Source organism: Diadema antillarum, unplaced genomic scaffold, assembly GCF_040938485.1.
Source record: "Diadema antillarum isolate AM-2024a unplaced genomic scaffold, OU_Dant_1.0 seq00000821_RagTag, whole genome shotgun sequence".
NCBI lineage: Eukaryota > Metazoa > Echinodermata > Echinoidea > Diadematoida > Diadematidae > Diadema > Diadema antillarum.
In genome coordinates this window covers 2,932,698-2,951,702 of record NW_027271698.1, presented here as the reverse complement: position 1 = coordinate 2,951,702, position 19,005 = coordinate 2,932,698, and the positions used below count along the sequence as shown (strand labels likewise).

General features: G+C 39.0%; 1 protein-coding gene across 1 annotated transcript; it reads right to left on the bottom strand.

Annotated features, from left to right (window-relative positions):
- Window positions 1–570: 570 nt before the first annotated feature.
- LOC139739884 (oxaloacetate decarboxylase, mitochondrial-like) lies at window positions 571–18,124 on the bottom strand. Its single transcript, XM_071650487.1, has 3 exons — window positions 17,922–18,124; window positions 3,445–3,544; window positions 571–2,758 (listed from the first exon to the last, which is right to left on the bottom strand). Exons 1-3 carry the CDS (start codon window positions 18,050–18,052, stop codon window positions 2,273–2,275), a joined length of 717 nt encoding a protein of 238 aa, XP_071506588.1. The 5' UTR covers window positions 18,053–18,124; the 3' UTR covers window positions 571–2,272.
- Between the last annotated feature and the right edge of the window lie 881 nt (window positions 18,125–19,005).

Sequence of the window (19,005 nt, the reverse complement as noted above, 5' to 3'; positions counted from 1 at the left end):
CTGACCAGACCTTTTGTGTAGTATCACGGGCTACATATTGCCTTGAGCAGCTGTTTTGTTTTTCACTTTTACTATACTACTTTTGTAAAATGTGTCTGTTGATGAACTAACTTTGGTATAGATATTGATTTCCTGAAGTTACGTGTAAATAAATGTCCATAAAGTTACACATTCTTTTTCACCTTGAACAAGAGGGAGTGGCACTCTTATGACACAATATTAGACAGATCCCCGCTTACTTTTGACAACTTTAAAGATGACTGTACAATCTCTGTAGCTGAATGAATCTACCAGACTCAGACCACTTCAATTAATGTTCTGAACACATCATTTTCATTGAACAGATGTCACAGTTCTTGGAAGTGTGAATTATTTATTTGAAAGTCTGATTCATAGATGTAAGCCATCTGAATAAAACATTGGCATAATGACATTGTGTATGCATGGAAATGTGGAAGACAAGCATTTATATGTACAACTTGTATAAATTCTTGCAATAAATCTGTAAAAACAAAATGGATTTCCTGGCTACATACTACATTGTATACTTTGGATGTTTAACTGTTTTATGACTGAGAGTAAAGATTGAACGTGGAGTGGTTCCTAGATTATTTGTGTGAAAAGTTGACTACAGTCAAATGCTAATCAATTTACAGGTATATGCCTGTACATGTATTTTCTGTGAAGTCAAGCTCCATACCAGCCATCAATACTCAACTAAAAATTACACATAAAATGAGCAATGCACAGAACACATTCATGTTCTCTGAACAGACACTTCTCTCTTCAAAGAAGTTCAGCTATACTTGTTTGCCTCTGCAGAATAGATGGTACATGTATGTTATGTGCGTACAAATCTTACAGGGAGCATCACATTTAAATATGGATAACAATTTGCTCTAAATTGTATCAAAAATACTTAAGTGCACACATCTCACAAGTAGATACCCAGGTAACAAGTCTGCATCTCTACTCGATACATCAAACACTAGCCAATGATTTTAAGATATGGTGGCAGGAAAAAAGTATTTTCCTTTCTTGAGCACTGTGACATTATTCAAGAACTACACTGCTGTGCATGTGGTCAAATGATAAAATTAAATATTACTGTATGTTACATACAGACAGGGACCCCTTTCTCAATAGAAACAATCCAAATCCATTTATATTGAATAAAATCGAACAGAATTTTACTTGGTTGATTGCATAAGCCAGTTCACACATCAGGTGCTACCATACAATTTAGCTGTTTGCACAGCGACTGCATTAGACAAGGTCACCTCCTGCACTGTGGAAGCCAGGTGCGCAGTACATGTACAATGTACACACATACCACATACCTGTAGATTCCAAAAGACAGCAGTTTAGTAATATGGGGCAGTTTGGGTGCCATGGGGCTGTCGGTATTTATCAAATTTATATTCTCCATTTACAATACCAGTAATAAGAATAGAGGATGCATCAAATGAGGCACAGTGGAACCTCATTACAAGGTAAAATGTAGCGAAATACCCGATATAACAAGGTAATTGCAGGTCCCATTCCTTTAGCATTCTTTGTTATCCCTGATATAACAAAATCCCCAATTTAATGAGAACAATTCACTGGAACCAGTCAGCTTGTTATAATGAGGTTCCCTTTACCAGTATATATAAAACTAAACATACTCCTCAAAAAAATAAAATGAACTCAGGAAAAAGTTGACAGATGTACGGAGTAGACAGCAATGGAAATTTGTCTATCTAAAAGAGAACATCAGATTCATAAATGGCAGTGAGTCATCTGCTGAGGCATTTGAAAAAGCAATGGGAAGGAGAGACTTATGCCCCTTATAAATCATCCTCACTTAGTTGGGCTAGGGAGGTAGTTGTGCATGGAATGTCCCTATTTATATCACTGTTCTTAAGAAAATGATTTTTCATAAATTTCCTATTTGTGACACAATCATCAAGGATATTTTGCATTAGAACAATTTCAATACAGAATAACTTTCTTCTTTCAAGCAAATTCAAGGCACATCACATGTGCTTTTCTTGTGTACTAAAAAGATTGCAGCACATACATGTCAAATTGTATGACAATTTGAGTTACACTAAGGTACTGATAAGAAACTCTACTGGATGACTTTAAGTAACATTCATACTCTCTTAGTATTGTTAATACTGGTTTGACTTTGCAGTTTCGCAGATCCAAAGCCTTGATCTTACTAATTATCCTTTAAAATAACTTTCTCTTTCCAATAAATTCTTGTTTCATATCTGGCACATATCATTCATGCCACACTGAACTCCATCTGCAGTAAATTATCCCCAAGTCCCGCTTGAAGCACATCCTTGCTTGTCACTGGCCCGACACCAGAGGGCGTCCCTGTGAGGATGAGGTCCCCGGCCTCAAGAGTCATGAACTGGCTGATGTAGCTGATGATGCGGGGCACCGAGAAAATCATGTCCTTGGTGCAGCCGTCCTGTTTCATCTCTCCGTTAACTTTGAGCCACAGCCGGACATTGCCGAGGTCACTGATTGCAGCCTTGTCCACAAATCCACCCACAGGGCATGCGGTGTCAAAGCCTTTGGCAAGAGCCCATGGATGACCTTTGCCCTTGAGGGCGCTCTGTAGTTTCCTGTCGGTCATGTCAAGGGCCAGAGTGTATCCCCCAATGTGGTCCATGGCAGTGGATTCTGGGATGTGGTCTCCAGCTCGTCCAATCACCACTCCGAGTTCAACTTCATGGTGTAGCTCTGTGGCGTCTGGTGGCAACTGTGTAGACAAATCAAATAATCAGTGACTTTTACATATACGTGATGGTGCATGTATTTATGTTTTGGGGGATCTGTCATATACTATGTTTTATTAATCTTTATGTTTCGTGCAGTTCCACTGAAAAAAAAATATATATATAAAAGAATCCCACTTACTCTGTGCATGGATGAAATCTCAATTCCTAATACATTGTATTTTCACAGTGACAAAATGTAGTTTACTCAGATCAAGGAGCTATCATAGCTCCTTGCTCAGATTCATAATACAAAGGAAGACCTCCATGCCTATAATCGTTATAGATAAATAGTCAGAGCTCAAGTGTTCAATACATAAAACTAAAACACATTAAAACAGCTGAAATGAGCCTAGGTAATCGTTTCCTGGATTTTGGGGTATGGCATGCAATTACAATTATTTGCCATTTGAAATCTATGGCTGACCCTACAGACACATACAAAATGTACTACTTCAAATAATTAAACACTGATTATAACGATACTTGATATTTTTATAGCACCTTTTACACTGGATACAAAACGCTTTGAGATGTCATTCCTGGTTGCCATAGGAGATAAAAGATATACATGTATATCAGACCTGGCTTTCATCATGTCATTAATCAACTTGTTAATGACCACTTTTGCAAGTACAGTACTACAGTTGAAGTACGGGCAATATCATACCTTAATCTTTCCTTGACCTTCCTTCAGATATGATGAAGTTGGTTTGATGAAGATCAGAGGTTTTGTGGGAACCACATTACCAAGTTCAGCAGCATGCTCTCTGTAATAGTTACACATGGGGACCAAAAATACAAGTACTATTATGTAAGGAGTGACAAAGACCATGTGGCTGATGTAAACAGAGAGAATAAGATCTAAAGAAACATGATATCAAATAAATGAGCATATCAAACACCCTATGCCACATCAATAAGTGGAATTGACCATATGCACTATTAGTAAGCACTCATTAAGCAATACTCGTGAAGCTCACAGGCTCTAGAAAGATCACTTCTTTGCAACTGATTGACAAATTGCCCATCAACGTTATTAAGCACATATCTTTCAGTGTTTATGTAATTAATCATGAAAGAAAATCATGGGCATGCATACTCGGGTTGCCCATGCCAATGATTTATCAGTACTACTACTAAATCACTGAATAATCAGTGATTATTTACGTTGATGAAGGGCAATTAGTCAATCAGTTGCAATAAACACAAATCAATGCCAGAATACATTAAATGGGAATTCCTGTCTTGTTAAAATTTAGTCTGATAAGAAAGAGTGAAATCTTATAAGCACAACTGTGAAATTTGACCAAAATCAGCTAAAACTTAAGGAAGATATGAAATTGTGAAGTTTTGCTAATATTCACAAAACACTTCATGAAGTAAATATGAATACAAAAATTATATGCAATGACTTGATGTCATCCCCTCACAATTTGCCACATACATAGTCTGTACACTAAATCTTGGAATTTTCAGACTATAGTTCATACATCTGCTAGTTCATATCTGATTGATCATTATTCTGAAGTTACTCAGCTAAAAATGACATTATATTTTACAATTTCACAGCAGAAAAAAACTACTTAATTATTGCAAATTTTTGCGCAAGAACAACATTGCAAATATTAGCGAAGTTTCACAACTTCATAACATCCCTAATTTTGATCAAATTTTCATTGTTGTGCTTATAGAATTTTACTCTCTCTTTCCAGATGACCTTTCAACTGGCCTGGAATTCCCCTTTCATTTGAATAAGATCACTTTTTGTCTGTTCCTATACTACAGGCGACTCTTGTTTTAAGAAAGACCTCATGACTGGCAGTTTTCTTTATGAGATTTCATATTCACAGGGAATTTTGCACAGTAGATGTTAGTAAAAAAAACTTTGGGACCTGAATTTTTAATTCGTTACAAAATGTTGTTTCAACCATGTTTTGTTTTTGTTTTTGTTTTTTGTGACAAGGGAACTCTGTAACTCCCATTAATTATTGGCTGATGCACAAATACTATACAAATAATAACATTTTTCTTACACAGACTAAAACCCTTTCCAGTCTCATTGCAAATGTAACAACTGATGCAAAGGACTCATGTTTTCATTTTATATCACATCAAAAGAGAAATTGGTAAAGTCTGACTAAAGATTTGTGACATTGTGTGTAATTTCTGTAAAGTGGGAGACAAGGCCATGACATCAACTCCTCTACAGTTGGATTTGTGGTAATCTATACATCAAATTCATGGAGATACTTGTGTGCTAGATGCATCTCAACAAGCGAAAAAAACAAGGAAAAAAAAAAGTTTCTTGACGCCGGCCGCGTATTTTTTATTTACACGCAAGCCTGTGGCGTTTGGCAATTAAATTCAATGAAACCGCTCCTGATGCGTCTATGCTTACTCCGCTCGGGTTGTGTGTTGCGAAGAGTTCTGTGAGTATTTCTGTGGTACTAGTACCCTCCGCTCGCGACGTTTCGATTCGTACACGTTCATCAGTGCACGCGCTGTGAAAGTTTTGCTTGCCGTGGTAGACCTGCATCCAATTACTAGTAGTACGTATAAATACGTGTAAAAACGGGTGAGAGTGCGAAAAACAACACAATACGAAAAAAAATCTGACAAGAAGGAGGGGGGGGGGGGGGGGAGAGAATCATAAGGAAAGAGATAAAAAAAGCAATGAATATTCTGTGATATCTCATCAATCATCATTCATGCACAACAGTGATCAATATTATTATTGCGGGTTCCATGGAAGACCACAACTTTATTGGTGTATGATGGGGATGAGTATAGGCTGGCTCTTCATGGGCTACAGTGCACCAAAGATTATACAGTGTATAGTCTATAAGTCCAAACATGTTGCGAATTCACGTATTGGCTACAATATATGTGGGGGGTGGGGGACTGAAGGTGAAGCCAATCCTGCCCGACCCCTCCCCCCCCCCCCCCCCCCCACCGATATTGAAACACATATCGACCAATATGCCTACACATGACGAGTAATGTATAATGTAATAATGTAACAATTTTCGATCTCCGTTGATTGGTGATTGAAATATTGACAGGAAAGATTGAAGGGAAAAGGAGTGGAGAAGAAGCGCATGGATGGAAAGCTTGAAGGGAGAGTAGTTGAAAGTTATGGAATAGGCTATACAATGGTATATGTACATGTATCAGAAAGTTGTGAAATAACATGATCGCTTAAATCTATATACATTGTATGTACGTGTATTTATTTCTCAGCCTCCAACCCCTCTGTTATATCTGTTGCTATTAAAGGCCCCTAAATTCATCTTCATACTGATGGTATATTATTCTGCTTCTCAAACCTGCTCCTCTTTTTCTTCATACTACTTTCAAAGACTCACCCTGCATATTAATTTTCCGACCTCTCTCGACTTCCTCCTTTTTCAAATGCATAAATGACTCGTGTATATTTTCCCTTCCTCGATCACTGCTTGAATTATCATACAATTTATTTGTTTCTCATACTCTCTCTGTCTCTCCCCTTCTCTCTTTCTCATTTTAAAACTTTACAATGTTTGTTTACAAGACCACTTTCTACTCTCTACATTGATCAGTTTGTCTAGAAACATGTTAAGTCAGTGCAAATATGCATGAAGGAAAATTACACCACTATTGCAGGAATTCATTATGCATTTTATTCACTTCTTTATGTTCAAGCACTTTTTTTTCATGAAGGTATACTGAGTATACAGATGGAATCTGATCCTCCAATATCCAAGAAGTATTGTAATATATACAAACTAGAACTATCACTCAATGTTGTACTAACACAGTTACTGACATTTGCCACATCTCAAGTAAAGTGCTCAAAACCTGAGTGAGTAAGTAAATAAATCAACAATTTCTATGATTTTCATTAAAAATACTGTTACCATGGCAACACAATGTTTGACATTAAGAAAAAAAATGAAGTTTGCCCAACTCTATCATAGCTGTCACATGTGCCAAATTTCAAGTCAAATGCTCAAAAACTGACGGAGTTAAGTTAATTCACATATTATTGTATGATTTTTATTCAAAATAAAATTATGCTGTCACCATATTGTGTCGAGCCCATGCACTAATGTCAATAATATTCGACCACTAATGGCTGTCGTATCTTTAAGCTATATGCTTATTTGACGACAGTCTTCTGCATTTACACTCCCGATCTTGTGCCATAATTCAGTGAGATCATATTCCGAATGGTTCCCAATCGACGTGTTCTCTTACTCTTTTCGTTAATCTGTACACGTACATGTATAATTATCTCAGTTTTATATTCGAATGTACACACTGTACGTTCCATTCTCTTGTAAACAACAAGAAATGACTATTTCATTTTTGTAATATATGATCGATGCAGAAAATTCCTAATAAATCAATGTAAATTTGGATCGTGTAATGTCATAACAACCACTATATGTCATAAGACGTCGACGACAAATGTCATAACGACCACTAATGTCACGACAAGTCGACGACAAATGTCATAATGACCACTATAATGTCTTAACATGTCGACGATGAATGTCAAAATCGGATTGACCACAACATAATGTCATAACACGTCGACGACAAAAATGTCAAAATATCAATTTTTACTGCAAATGTTATAACATGTCGACGACAAATGTCATAACGACCACTAATGTCTTAACACGTCGACGACAAACGTCATAATGACCACAAATGTCATAACATCGGACAAATATCAAAGTCGGATTAGCCACAAATGTCATAACACGTCGACGAGAAATGTCATAATGACCACGTAATGTCATAACATTGGACAAAATATCAAAGTCGGACTAACCACAAATATCATAACACGTCGACGACAAATGTCAAAATTTCTGTTTTTACTGCAAATGTCATAACACGTCGACGACAAATGTCAAAATCGAATTAACCACAAATGCCATAACGCGTCGACCACAAATGTCAGAATTTCCAAATTTACTGCAAATGTCATAATGCGTCACAGGGGAGGATCCAGGAATTCCGTAAAGGGGAGGCACCTTTACAAAATCAAAGGTTGGCGCAACCTCCTCCCTTTTTTGATTTTATCAAAAATAGAGACGGGGAGGGGCGCCTCGCCCCCTTTAGATCAGCGACTGCGTCAGCCACAGGTTAATGGCAAAACCCAATGCTTGCATTACAGGGAGGCGACTTTTCAAAACTATACAAGCTGGCGCAACCCCCTATTTTTTTCTTTTTATTTCTGTTGTTTTAACAAAAACAGAAAGGTTCATCAAAGGGGGTGCGCCCCCTCTCAACCGGCGATTGCGTCATCCACAAAATAATTATGTCAAACTCATTGCTTGCATTTCATGGGCGGATCCAGGAATTCCGTAAAGGGGAGACACCTTTTCAAAATGAAAGGCTGGCGCAACCCCCTCCCCTTATTATTTTCCTCTTATTTCTTTTGTTTACACGAAAAAAGAAAGAGAAGAAAGGAGTGGGTGCGGCAGTCTTTACTTTTGCAAAGGCGCTTCGCCTTTATGGAATTCCGTGATCCGCCCCTGTAATACAGCATTGGTTTTGCCATTAACATTTGTGGTCGTGTAACACATCGTGTTATGACATTTGCAATAAAAATGGAAATTTTTGACATTTGTCTTCGACATGGTATGACATTAGTGGTCATTATGACATTTGTCGTCGACGTGTAATGACATTAGCGGTCGTTATGAACTTTGTCGTCGAAGTGTTATGACATTAGCGGTCGTTATGAAATTTGTCGTCTACGTCTTATGACATAAGTGATTGTTATGACATTACACGATATAAATTTGAATTAATTAGGAATTTTCTGCATCGATCATATTTTACAAAAATGAAATAGTCATTTCTTGTTGTTTACAAGAGAATGGAACATACAGTGTGTACATTCGAATATGAAACTGAGATATACATTGTACGTGAACAGATTAAAGAAAAGAGTAAGAGAACACGTCGATTGGGAACCATTTGGAATAAATGATCTCACTGAATTATGGCACAAGATCGGGAGTGTAAATGCAGAAGACTGCCGTCAAATAAGCATATATAGCTTAAAGATACGACAGCCACATTAGTGGTCGAATATTGTTGACATTGATGGGCTCGACACAATATGGTGACAGCATAGTTTTATTTTAAATGAAAATCATACAATGATATTGTGAATTAACTTAACCCCCTCAGTTTTTGAGCATTTGACTTGAAATTTGGCACATGTGACAGCTATGATATAGAGCTGTGCAAACTTCATTTTTTCTTAATGTCAAACATTGTGTTGCCATGGTAACAGTATCTTTAATGAAAATCATAGAAATTGTTGATTTATTTACTTACTCAGGTTTTGAGCATTTTACTTGAGATGTTAGTGTTAAAGTACAACATTGAGTGATAGTTCTAGTTTGTATTACAATACTTCTTGGATATTGGAGGATCAGATTACATTTGTATACTCAGTATATCTTCATGAAAAAAAAGTGCTTGAACATAAAGAAGTGAATAAAATGCATAATGAATTCCTGCAATAGTTGTGTAATTTTCCTTCGTACATATTTGCACGTGACTGTACATGTTTCTAGACAAACTGATCAATGTAGAGAGTTATAGAAATTGGTCTTGTAAACAAACATTGTAAAGTTTTAAAATGAGAAAGAGAGAAGGGGGAGAGACAGAGAGAGTATGAGAAACAAATAAATTGTGTGATAATTCAAGCAGTGATCGAGGAAGGGAAAAAATACACGAGTCATATGCATTTGAAAAAGGAGGAAGTCGAGAGAGGTCGGAAAATTAATATGCAGAGTGAGTCTTTGAAAGTAGTATATATGAAGAAAAGAGGGGCAGGTTTGAGAAACAAAATAATATACCATCAGTCTGAAGATAAACTTAGGGGCCTTTAATAGCAACAGATATAACAGAGGGGGTTGGGGGCTGAGAAATAAATACATGTACATATGGATAGATTCAAGCGATCATGTTATTTCACAACTCTTATGCATGTACATGTACCATTTTTTATAGCCTATTCCATAACTTTCAACTACTCTCCCTTCAAGCTTTCCATCCATGCGCTTCTTCTCCACTCCTTTTCCCTTCAATCTTTCCTGTTAATATTTCAATCACCAATCAACGGAGATCGAAAATTGTTACATTATACATTACTCGTCATGTGTAGGCCTATTGGTCGATATGCGTTTCAATATGGGGGGGGGGGGGGGTGGCGGTAGGCAGGATTGGCTTCATCGATCTTCAGTCCACCCCCCCCCCCCTCCTCACACAGCCAATACGTGAATTCGCAACATGTTTAGACCTAGACTATATATATCTTTATATATATATATATATATATATATATATATATATATATATATAAGAAAGCTTCTTTTTGATTCGCGGGATAGGCTACAATCCTTTCTCAGGCAGAGGTTCTGAATTATCGGGTCGTGCTCAGTCTGCACATAGTGAGCTGAACACCATATCAAGTATACGTGTATAATGATTGTGTGTAATGATATGGGAAAAATGCATGGGAAAATCAAAATACATGTTTATGTATTTTACGTGGAATCAGTTCCCGTCTGTTGTCTTGGCAGAAATGCACCAATCTTGCAATGTTGTTGTTTATTATTTTCCCTCTCCATCACGGGTACATATGGAACGTGTTGATCAAAGTTTTTGTGATGTCGGAAAATGCGAGGATGTATTGCAGGTGGCCTATTGCAGGTGGCCTTCAATTTGTTTTTCACATTATATTGGCATGTGTAACAGACTGTAACTCACCAAGATGCCTCTTGAAATGTTTTGAAAAAAGTTCTGCTTGATTTCACATGAGCGGATGATTATCAGTTGTCTTTCTGCTATCATCTTGTGTGAAACAAAGTATTGTTTCTATTCAAAAGATAGCGTGCCAATTAATCTGCACTTACTGTTGGTGCTCTATAGGCCCTATAAGACAATCAAACCCACCTTCAGCCTAGACATTCGTAGGCGTTGTGGTGTAGAGGGGGATCTGCACATCTCTCATGAAGCGAGACTTCTCTTTTCTTTTCTTTTCCCCACTAACAATGTGAAACAAAGATATCCGTAGACGTTGTGGTATGTAGACGTGGTAGAGCGAGACTTCTCTCTTCTTTTCTTTTCTTTTCCCCACGAACAAATAAGTTTAGCAGGAAACATAGAAGCATTCGCACATACTGTTTACATTTCCCATCACATGCTTTTAAATCGGAATTTTCATGTAATTTATACATTTTGCCTGGAAAAGAATTACCAAGAACTTTTCAACACAACACATGTTCAAAAGAAACCATTTGGTTCATATATGATTTACTCTACAGAGTGATTCATAGGGGCCTACTTATCACCGTCCACGTACTCGAACAGTTTTCGCTAAAGATACAAGTATGTTTACAAGACTGCAAACATTAGAATGATTTGCCCCTTAACAAATCAGACTACATCTCTTGAAATGTCTTCAAACGTAAATTAAAGTAATTCCTCTTAAATGATTACTCTCTTATCTACATATATCTATCTATATATATATATATATATATATATATATACACGTACTGTCCTACTTTAGTGGGGGGGGGGGGGAGGGTTCGACAAATTGCTCAAATCCGATTTAGTGATATTTTCCTGGAAAAAAAATATGGCTTGGAAATCAATCCTGTGAGATATGTCATTGGAATCGCCAGCGCAATATTATTTTGTTCATTTATAAGAAATAAATCGCATTTGTCACTTGCTGCCTTTTGCCAGGGTGGGGCGGTACAGGTTTGACAGATCTGCGAGAGCATTATACAGTGCAATTAATATTTCTTCACCGGGGACATGGTGATGTGCACTTTACAATTTCATGTTCAATTTTCCTAAAGAGTACACCTTAAGTGGGGCGGCGGAATTGTGTGTGTGTGTGTGTGTGTGTGTGTGTGTGTGTGTGTGTGTGTTGTTTTAAGTGTGGGGGTGGGGTAGGGCTCCGGGGCAGCGTTTTTGGCAAGGGTCAATGGTCGATTTTTTAATTATGCTTTTTCCGTTTTCAGTATGCACCAGACCAGATTAATAAATAGGACCATCCAATGCTCTCTATAGAACATCATCATGTTTACCATTAATCATGATGTCAAACATCAATATTCTGATAATTTGAGGTCATTAAACTGTCGAGGTCATCAGAGGTCAAAGGTAGAAACCTGCCTGTGCTCTTTGGAATATATGAAGACAATGTCATTATTGTGTAAGTTCCCTAAAACTCCTTACTACTTTCTCCAAGCCGGCGACCAATTATTGTACAGAGGCGGATAGATATTGGATTGGTCTGTCACCTTCTCTCTGTACTGGTCGGGGGTTAAATACTCACATAGACACCAATCATCACCAAAATTCCAAAAGTAGAAGAAACTAAATATTGTTCCACAACACCAAATGCAAAATGCGTTAGAATGATAAAATTTACATGGATAACACCAATGCTACTAACGGCATATTTATTCCAACGACCTGCCTTCCTGTAGGTCTGAAACAAAAAACTTCTTCACAAACAAGTTTCTTTCCTCACAACTTAGTTTAGCATTCCACTCATCACTTAGGAACGTCTTTACGGCTTTTGAGACCATTTCATATACCGTCTTATTCTATGGGAAATGGAGGGATTTAGTTAGTAGGGAGAAATGATGCTAGTGGGTGTGGTCACTTATCTGGACATCGGTACGGTCGACGAATGAGGTCCTCGTCTGTATGTCATTGTCGATCTCGTCAGTGCGGCTGGGCCGTCCGTTGAGTGGTATGCTGTCGCGCTCTCATTAGGCTCTTCGTCACCATCACTGTCCACTTTGTATCAGTCTAACAGGGCGCTTCAACATCTCCGATGACACCAGTTGACTCTTTGGAGTTTGTAATTGCACTCCAAATTGGCGTAAACCAAAGTTTTGTCTTATCGTGACGCACAGTTTCTCCTCATGTGCTGCTGCTCGCCGATTCAGTTACGACAGTCAGATCCTCATCACATTCACAGCGTCGATAAAGATTAGTTGATTGACTTGGAGGGGGCATGATGTACCAAGGAAGGGGAACTCCTGTCTTTATCTCTGTGGTCTCCAACTATTCTCAAAGTTCCTCAAAGTTCCAAAATGCTCTGCAGCCTTTGCTTCACTATATAGTGTGAAGCCGCTCCCATTGTGCTTGCCACTCTAACTGATTTCTCGGCTCAGACATGTTTTTTATAACTAATTTACTAACAAACTTCCTTTCTCTAAAGAATTTCATTGGCTCAATCTTATATTGGGGTGTGGTGTTCACTAGAAATTAATTCCTTATTGGTCAAAATGTTCAATTTGCTCCTCCTATTCGTTTCTGTGAGAATTCAATTTTCTAATGATTCATCTCAATTTCTGATTAATTCGCCCACTGTCTTTTAGTTTCTTCATTCACTTCTTCTCTGTAACCACTGGTAAAGACTTTATTGTTTCTTGTATATTAAAATGACAAACCAAATGGATATTAGTGTCCTTATGACAACCAACGTCATCGTTGTTCTGGGTCGTTGTCCCTGAATTTGTCTTTGGAGTTCCTGTTTGACCCACTCCACTCAACAATAAATGCTAGAATAGAGGGATACATTCTGGCAGGAGGGCCACCTTCCAGCTCAGAGGGTCATTTATGTTTGGGGATCAGAGGGCAAAAACACGTCATCACGTTATTCCCCGTAATTTGGCGCGGGGCTTTGGGGATGGAGAGTGCTGACCACTAGCGGGGAAAGTAGCCAATGTCAAACTCATGAATTCCTTTCACCATAGAATTTTCTTGGAAGAGGGGGGTTTGAAAAAAAGGGAACAGCTGGAAGGAAGATACTAGTAAACGGTTTTAAAAACTCCAAGAAGAGGAAAATACTTAGCATATTGGTGTCACAGGGTGTCTAGGAAAACGACTGCAGTGATCTGTTTTCTTTTACTCTCTATCCTATTCTATTCTATTCTATTTTATCCTTTATTATAAACATGTGCTAGTAGCCATCTGGGCTACAATTGTGTTTGTTTTGTACATCCTCTAAAGATCACCAGAGGTCAAAGGTAGAGCCCTGTCTGTGCTCTTTGGAATATGAAGACAATTTCTTGTAAAACAGATATGCTTGTTTTGTACATCTTAACCATGTTTATCATTAACTAATGCCACCACAGATCAATATTATGATATTTTGAGGTCATTGACCTCTAAAGGTCTCCAGAGGTCAGAGGTAGAAACCTGTCTTTGCTCTTTGGAATATGAAGACAGTTTCATTGTAAAACAGATAGCTTGTTTTGCACATCTTAATCATGTTTATCATTAACTAATGCCACCACAGATCACTATTATGGTATTTTGAGGTCATTGACCTCTAAAGGTCATCAGAGGTCAAAGGTAGAAACCTGTCAATGCCCTGTGGAATCAGAAGAATTGTAGTACAAATGCATATTTAGTGCAGCGTAACCAACGTCTAGGCCTATCTTTCACAAATGCCTTCAAACATCAATATTCTGATATTTGAAGTTCATTGACCTCTGGAGGTCATCAGAGGTCAAAGCAGACTTATCTCCCGATCTTAAAATGAATCTCATGGTATGTACTAACACTGGTGAAAGTTTCATGCTTTAGTCAAATTTTGCACAATTCTCATGATTTTGAGGGCTTAAGCGCTCTACTATATCATCTCGTGCATCCTGTACTCTATGTGCAATGCACTCATCATAGAGACAAGGTTGCCTTCACCCAAACTGTTTAGATATTGCCACTGGAAGACTCTGATGACTGATCGCATACAGTGGCTGTGCACCTATAAGAACGCTGGGCTGACCTCAGGATGTCTATCCAGTTAAGTCGTGGAGGAGATCCTGTGTGCCGATCGCGTGCTTCACTGAAGACGCAGATGCTGCCCTGTCTTGAAAGAGATCAAGGGTATAGATCTAGACCAATTTCAGCAGGTTACACTGAATCATCACTTGCTGGCAGAGAGTCTTAACCGGATCATGCAGGTGATATTACCCGCTGTCAGGGTACCCTGATTCACACATTGGATGCAAACCGGATGGCGGCATATTGGAAACAAGCAATATTTGGGCATGGGGACACAACTCTTGGCCAGGCCCAAGTGTTAAGGAGTATCGAGCATAAAGAAGACACTTAGAGTAAATAGTAGTTCCACTCCTATTTTGAATTGAGGGTACCTAAAGAGGTCATTAAAAAATGCCCAAAATTGCCTGACGTAATGACCCAAACTTAATTGGATGACAATAGCAAGTTGCAAGACACAGGGTTGCTTCATGTGGAATGCATGTTATGCCTCACAGTATGTCACTTTCCAAATGGTCCATGACGTCACTTATATGCTCCAGGACCATGAGTTATTCATCGGAACCATACAGCCCACGAGCTTGACACTGACCTACACAGACCCGCCAGCTCGAAACTAGGTAGCATTGCCCATGAGCTTGACACTTATAGCAGGGCTCCACACTAACTTTTATTTTTGGTGGCCCAAAGGCAAACATCCGACATTTTTTGGTGGCGCGATCAGGCCACCAAAGTCTTCATTTCTGAAATTTTGGTGGCCCGATGTGCGTTTTTGGTGGCCCCGGGCCACCGGGCCACCGTTAGTGTCGAGCCCTGCTTATAGTATAGGCAAACCAGGCCCATAAGGGTCCGACACATGGGGGGAGGGGGAGGTCCACAAGACCTACACTGAATAGATTAAGCTTTCTGATGTAATACATATATTAACCTCATGGGCCTTGTTTTCGTCGTGTCGAGTTCGCGGACCGCACAGCTTGTGGGCCTACTATATTTGATGTCGAGCTCATTGACCTTGTTCATCTAGTGTTTAGGTCACGGGATGTATGACTCGTGGGCTGCGTAACTCATGTGCTGTACGACTCGGGTTGTTTGGCTTGTGACGTACACCTGATGAGGTGGGCCTGTTGTTTTCTAGTTAGCATCTGTCACCCCGTTCATCCAGTTCAAGGGACTTAGTTTGCCATAATGCCTGTTCACAAACTATTAAGCATCAACCCAAAATATGGTACTCCTCTCCCCACCTTCCATGTTTAAGCGTACAAATTTTGTCCAGTGCAAATTGGATAATGTAAATATGTTGCACATAATTTCATGCAAGCTAGTCTGCATAACTAACCCAAACATAAATATTATATTTGAGGTCACTGCCATCACTGATGAAGGCACGTAAGCTTCATTTCTGAAGTAATTGACCGCTCACATTCCTGAGACCTGTTACTATGAACCAATGCTTTGTGGAATATGCATACATATACTTTGATTATAACGTCAAGGCGTGATTTGTACATGATTAAACATTCAGGATTAAACCAATGAAGCCAAACATCAATATTTGCAATCCTACACAAATTTTGATATTCTAAAAGTCTGACCTCACATTGTCCTTGGAGGTCAAAGTTGGATATACATAGGGTACCGTAATGGCCAATGTTCTGTGGGATGAGAAGACACTTCTTGTAGCATAAATGCTAATAGCATAATGCATAATTGCACACCAGGTATACAGTTAACCATTGAATATACATCAAATATCAATACCGTTTGTATTTTGATATTTTGAGGTCATTGACCTGTCACAATCCTCAGCGGTCAAAGGCAGAGACGTGTAAATAATTTCCCTTGATCTGAGGAATAAGAAACGATTCAGTTGTAACACAAATGAATGTTTAGGACATCGTTATCATGTTTATCATCAACCAATTGCACCAAATATCAAAATTCTGATAATTTGAGGTCATTGACCTCTGGAGGTCATTAGAGGTCATTGACCTCTGGAGGTCATTAGAGGTCAAAGCTAAAAACCTGTCAAGGATCTGCGGAACATTGAGGCAATTCCACTGTTTAAAAAAAAGGTTTTAGTACATCATTGCCGTGTTTATCATTAATCAATGACAAAATATCAATATTCTGATATTTTGAGGTCATTGACCTCTGCAGGTCATCAGAGGTCAAAGGTAAACCTGTCAGGGTTCTATGGAGCATGAAGACAATTCCACTGTAAGAAAAATGAGTCTTTAGTACATCATTACCATATTTAACATTAATTAATGACGCAAAATATCAATTTTTATCAAATTTTGAGGTCATTGACCTTTGGAGGTCATCATAGGTCAATTCAGACTTACCTCCCGATCTTAAAATGAATCTTATAACATGTACTATCAAACACTGGTGAAAGTTTCATGCTTTAGTCAAATTTTGCACAATTTTTCGGCTTATCTGCTCTACTATATATATATATATATTATATATATATATATATAAGCGTTAACTATATAATCTTTGGTCACTGCAGGTAGCCCATTAGGGGCCTACACATCCCCATCATACACCAATAAAGTTGTGGTCTTCCATGGAACCCGCAATAATATTGATTCCTGTTGTGCATGATTGATGAGATATCACAGAATATTCATTGCTTTTTTATCTCTTTCCTTATGATTCTCTCCCCCCCCCCCCCCCCCTCCTCCTTCTTGTCAGATTTTTTGTTTTGTTTTGTATTGTGTTGTTTTTCGCACTCTCACCCGTTTTTATACGTATTTATACGTACTACTAGTAATTATTGGATGAGGGTCTACCACGGCGAGCAAAACTTTCACAGCGCGTGCACACACTCACTGATGAACGTGTACGAATCGAATCGTCGCGAGACCACAGAAATACTCACAGAACTCTTCGCAACACACAACCACAGAATATCTGTGCACACAACCCGAGCGGAGTAAGCATAGACGTTTTACGAGCGGTTTTATTGAATTTGATTGCCAAAAGCCACAGGCTTGCGTGTAAATAAAAAATACGCCCCCCGGCCCCGTCCTGCTCATCATTTCTTTGCTGCTCATCAACAAATCTAATCTAAACTACACCTGAATACAACGCAAACCCGCGTATAGTGGGTGTTACCAAACAAAGTAGGAAGCAGATATGAGACATGTTGTTGGGTGATGCTGATCTTAGATCTAGATTCTATTCTAGATCTAAATCAAATGAAATTATCTCTGTATCTCATCACCGAAGCTCACAGTACACAGATCTTCGTGTGTGGGACCAAATATTTGAACTTTGCATTTGCCTGATGATGTACTAAATACTCACGCGTAATTTCTACCAATGCAGACGATCTTCTTTCCAAAATCGGCAAATTTACTCAGTTGATCGGAGGTGATACTATTAGAAGACATTTTCCTTGGTGGCACAACAGCAATCCTCATGTTACGGAGGAACATACTGCAAGAAACTGATGAGTTGTTCTTTGACTATTTTTGTCTGACGCGGCCCACACTCGTACTCTCGCGCAACCGCACTCCGCCAGCCACCCAACAAGGGCACTTAGTTATTAGCAGAGCGATAGCGCTAAGTGGTCCCCGCCCCCTTGGCCTTGTGGGTTAGTGCTGAGGTGAGATGCTGAGCTGCTGAGTTGACCCGAGTAGCAGGGCGGCTTGCGAGTTTACGATACTTTGGCAAAAACTTTTTCGGCTAAGTTTCACGGCATTCCCAGCTGCTGCTGTAGAAACAATTAATTTAGTAATTAAATAGCCGTAAATTACTCATCATGAAATTGGGCGCTGGGTCCTCTGAGAAAGCTAACGGAGGTCTCGCTCACACTAAACTCCACCGACACTTCTTCCACCTGCACAACGTACACCACACGCCATCAGCGCTATCCGTGCCGGTCCGCCGCTCGCGCTCGCGGACGGAGCGGTGCAGCTGCGTAGCTTGCCTGGTACTAAGTAGCCAGTATGTCGTGGTACCGTCCTGTGCACCTGCACCTGCAGTGCTCATTGCACTCCACGTGTGTCTACATCTCTCCTCATGATCGATTACGTGATATACCTTCCTTGCCTCAAAAAGTCTCTCGAACTTTTAAAGTGCTCCATTGAACATAATTGATAGCCAAGGGTTGGTCATTTAGGCTACTGGTGATCTTGATTGAGTACAATAGAATGTGATCTTATTACATTTTAGGGATAGGGCTTACTTTGCGACAAGCGGCCGAAGGCAAAAGTGGAGGGGACAAATCAAATCTCATTGGATCTCATTGGATAGGGCTTACTTTGCGACAAGCGGCCGAAGGCAAAAGTGGAGGGGACAAATCAAATCTCATTGGATCAGCATGCATGTGGAAATTTCACACTGGAAAAAGAATGCCGAGACATTTACGGAAAACTAACGTTGATTA

Excerpts from the sequence above, each read along its gene's own strand:
- LOC139739884 (XM_071650487.1), bottom strand. The coding sequence starts at position 18,052 with ATGTTCCTCCGTAACATGAGGATTGCTGTTGTGCCACCAAGGAAAATG. Across the intron at positions 3,545-17,921 it reads TGCATTGGTAGAAATTACGC|AGAGCATGCTGCTGAACTTG; the intron begins GTGAGTATTTAG and ends TAACTATTACAG. Across the intron at positions 2,759-3,444 it reads AAGGTCAAGGAAAGATTAAG|TTGCCACCAGACGCCACAGA; the intron begins GTATGATATTGC and ends TTGTCTACACAG.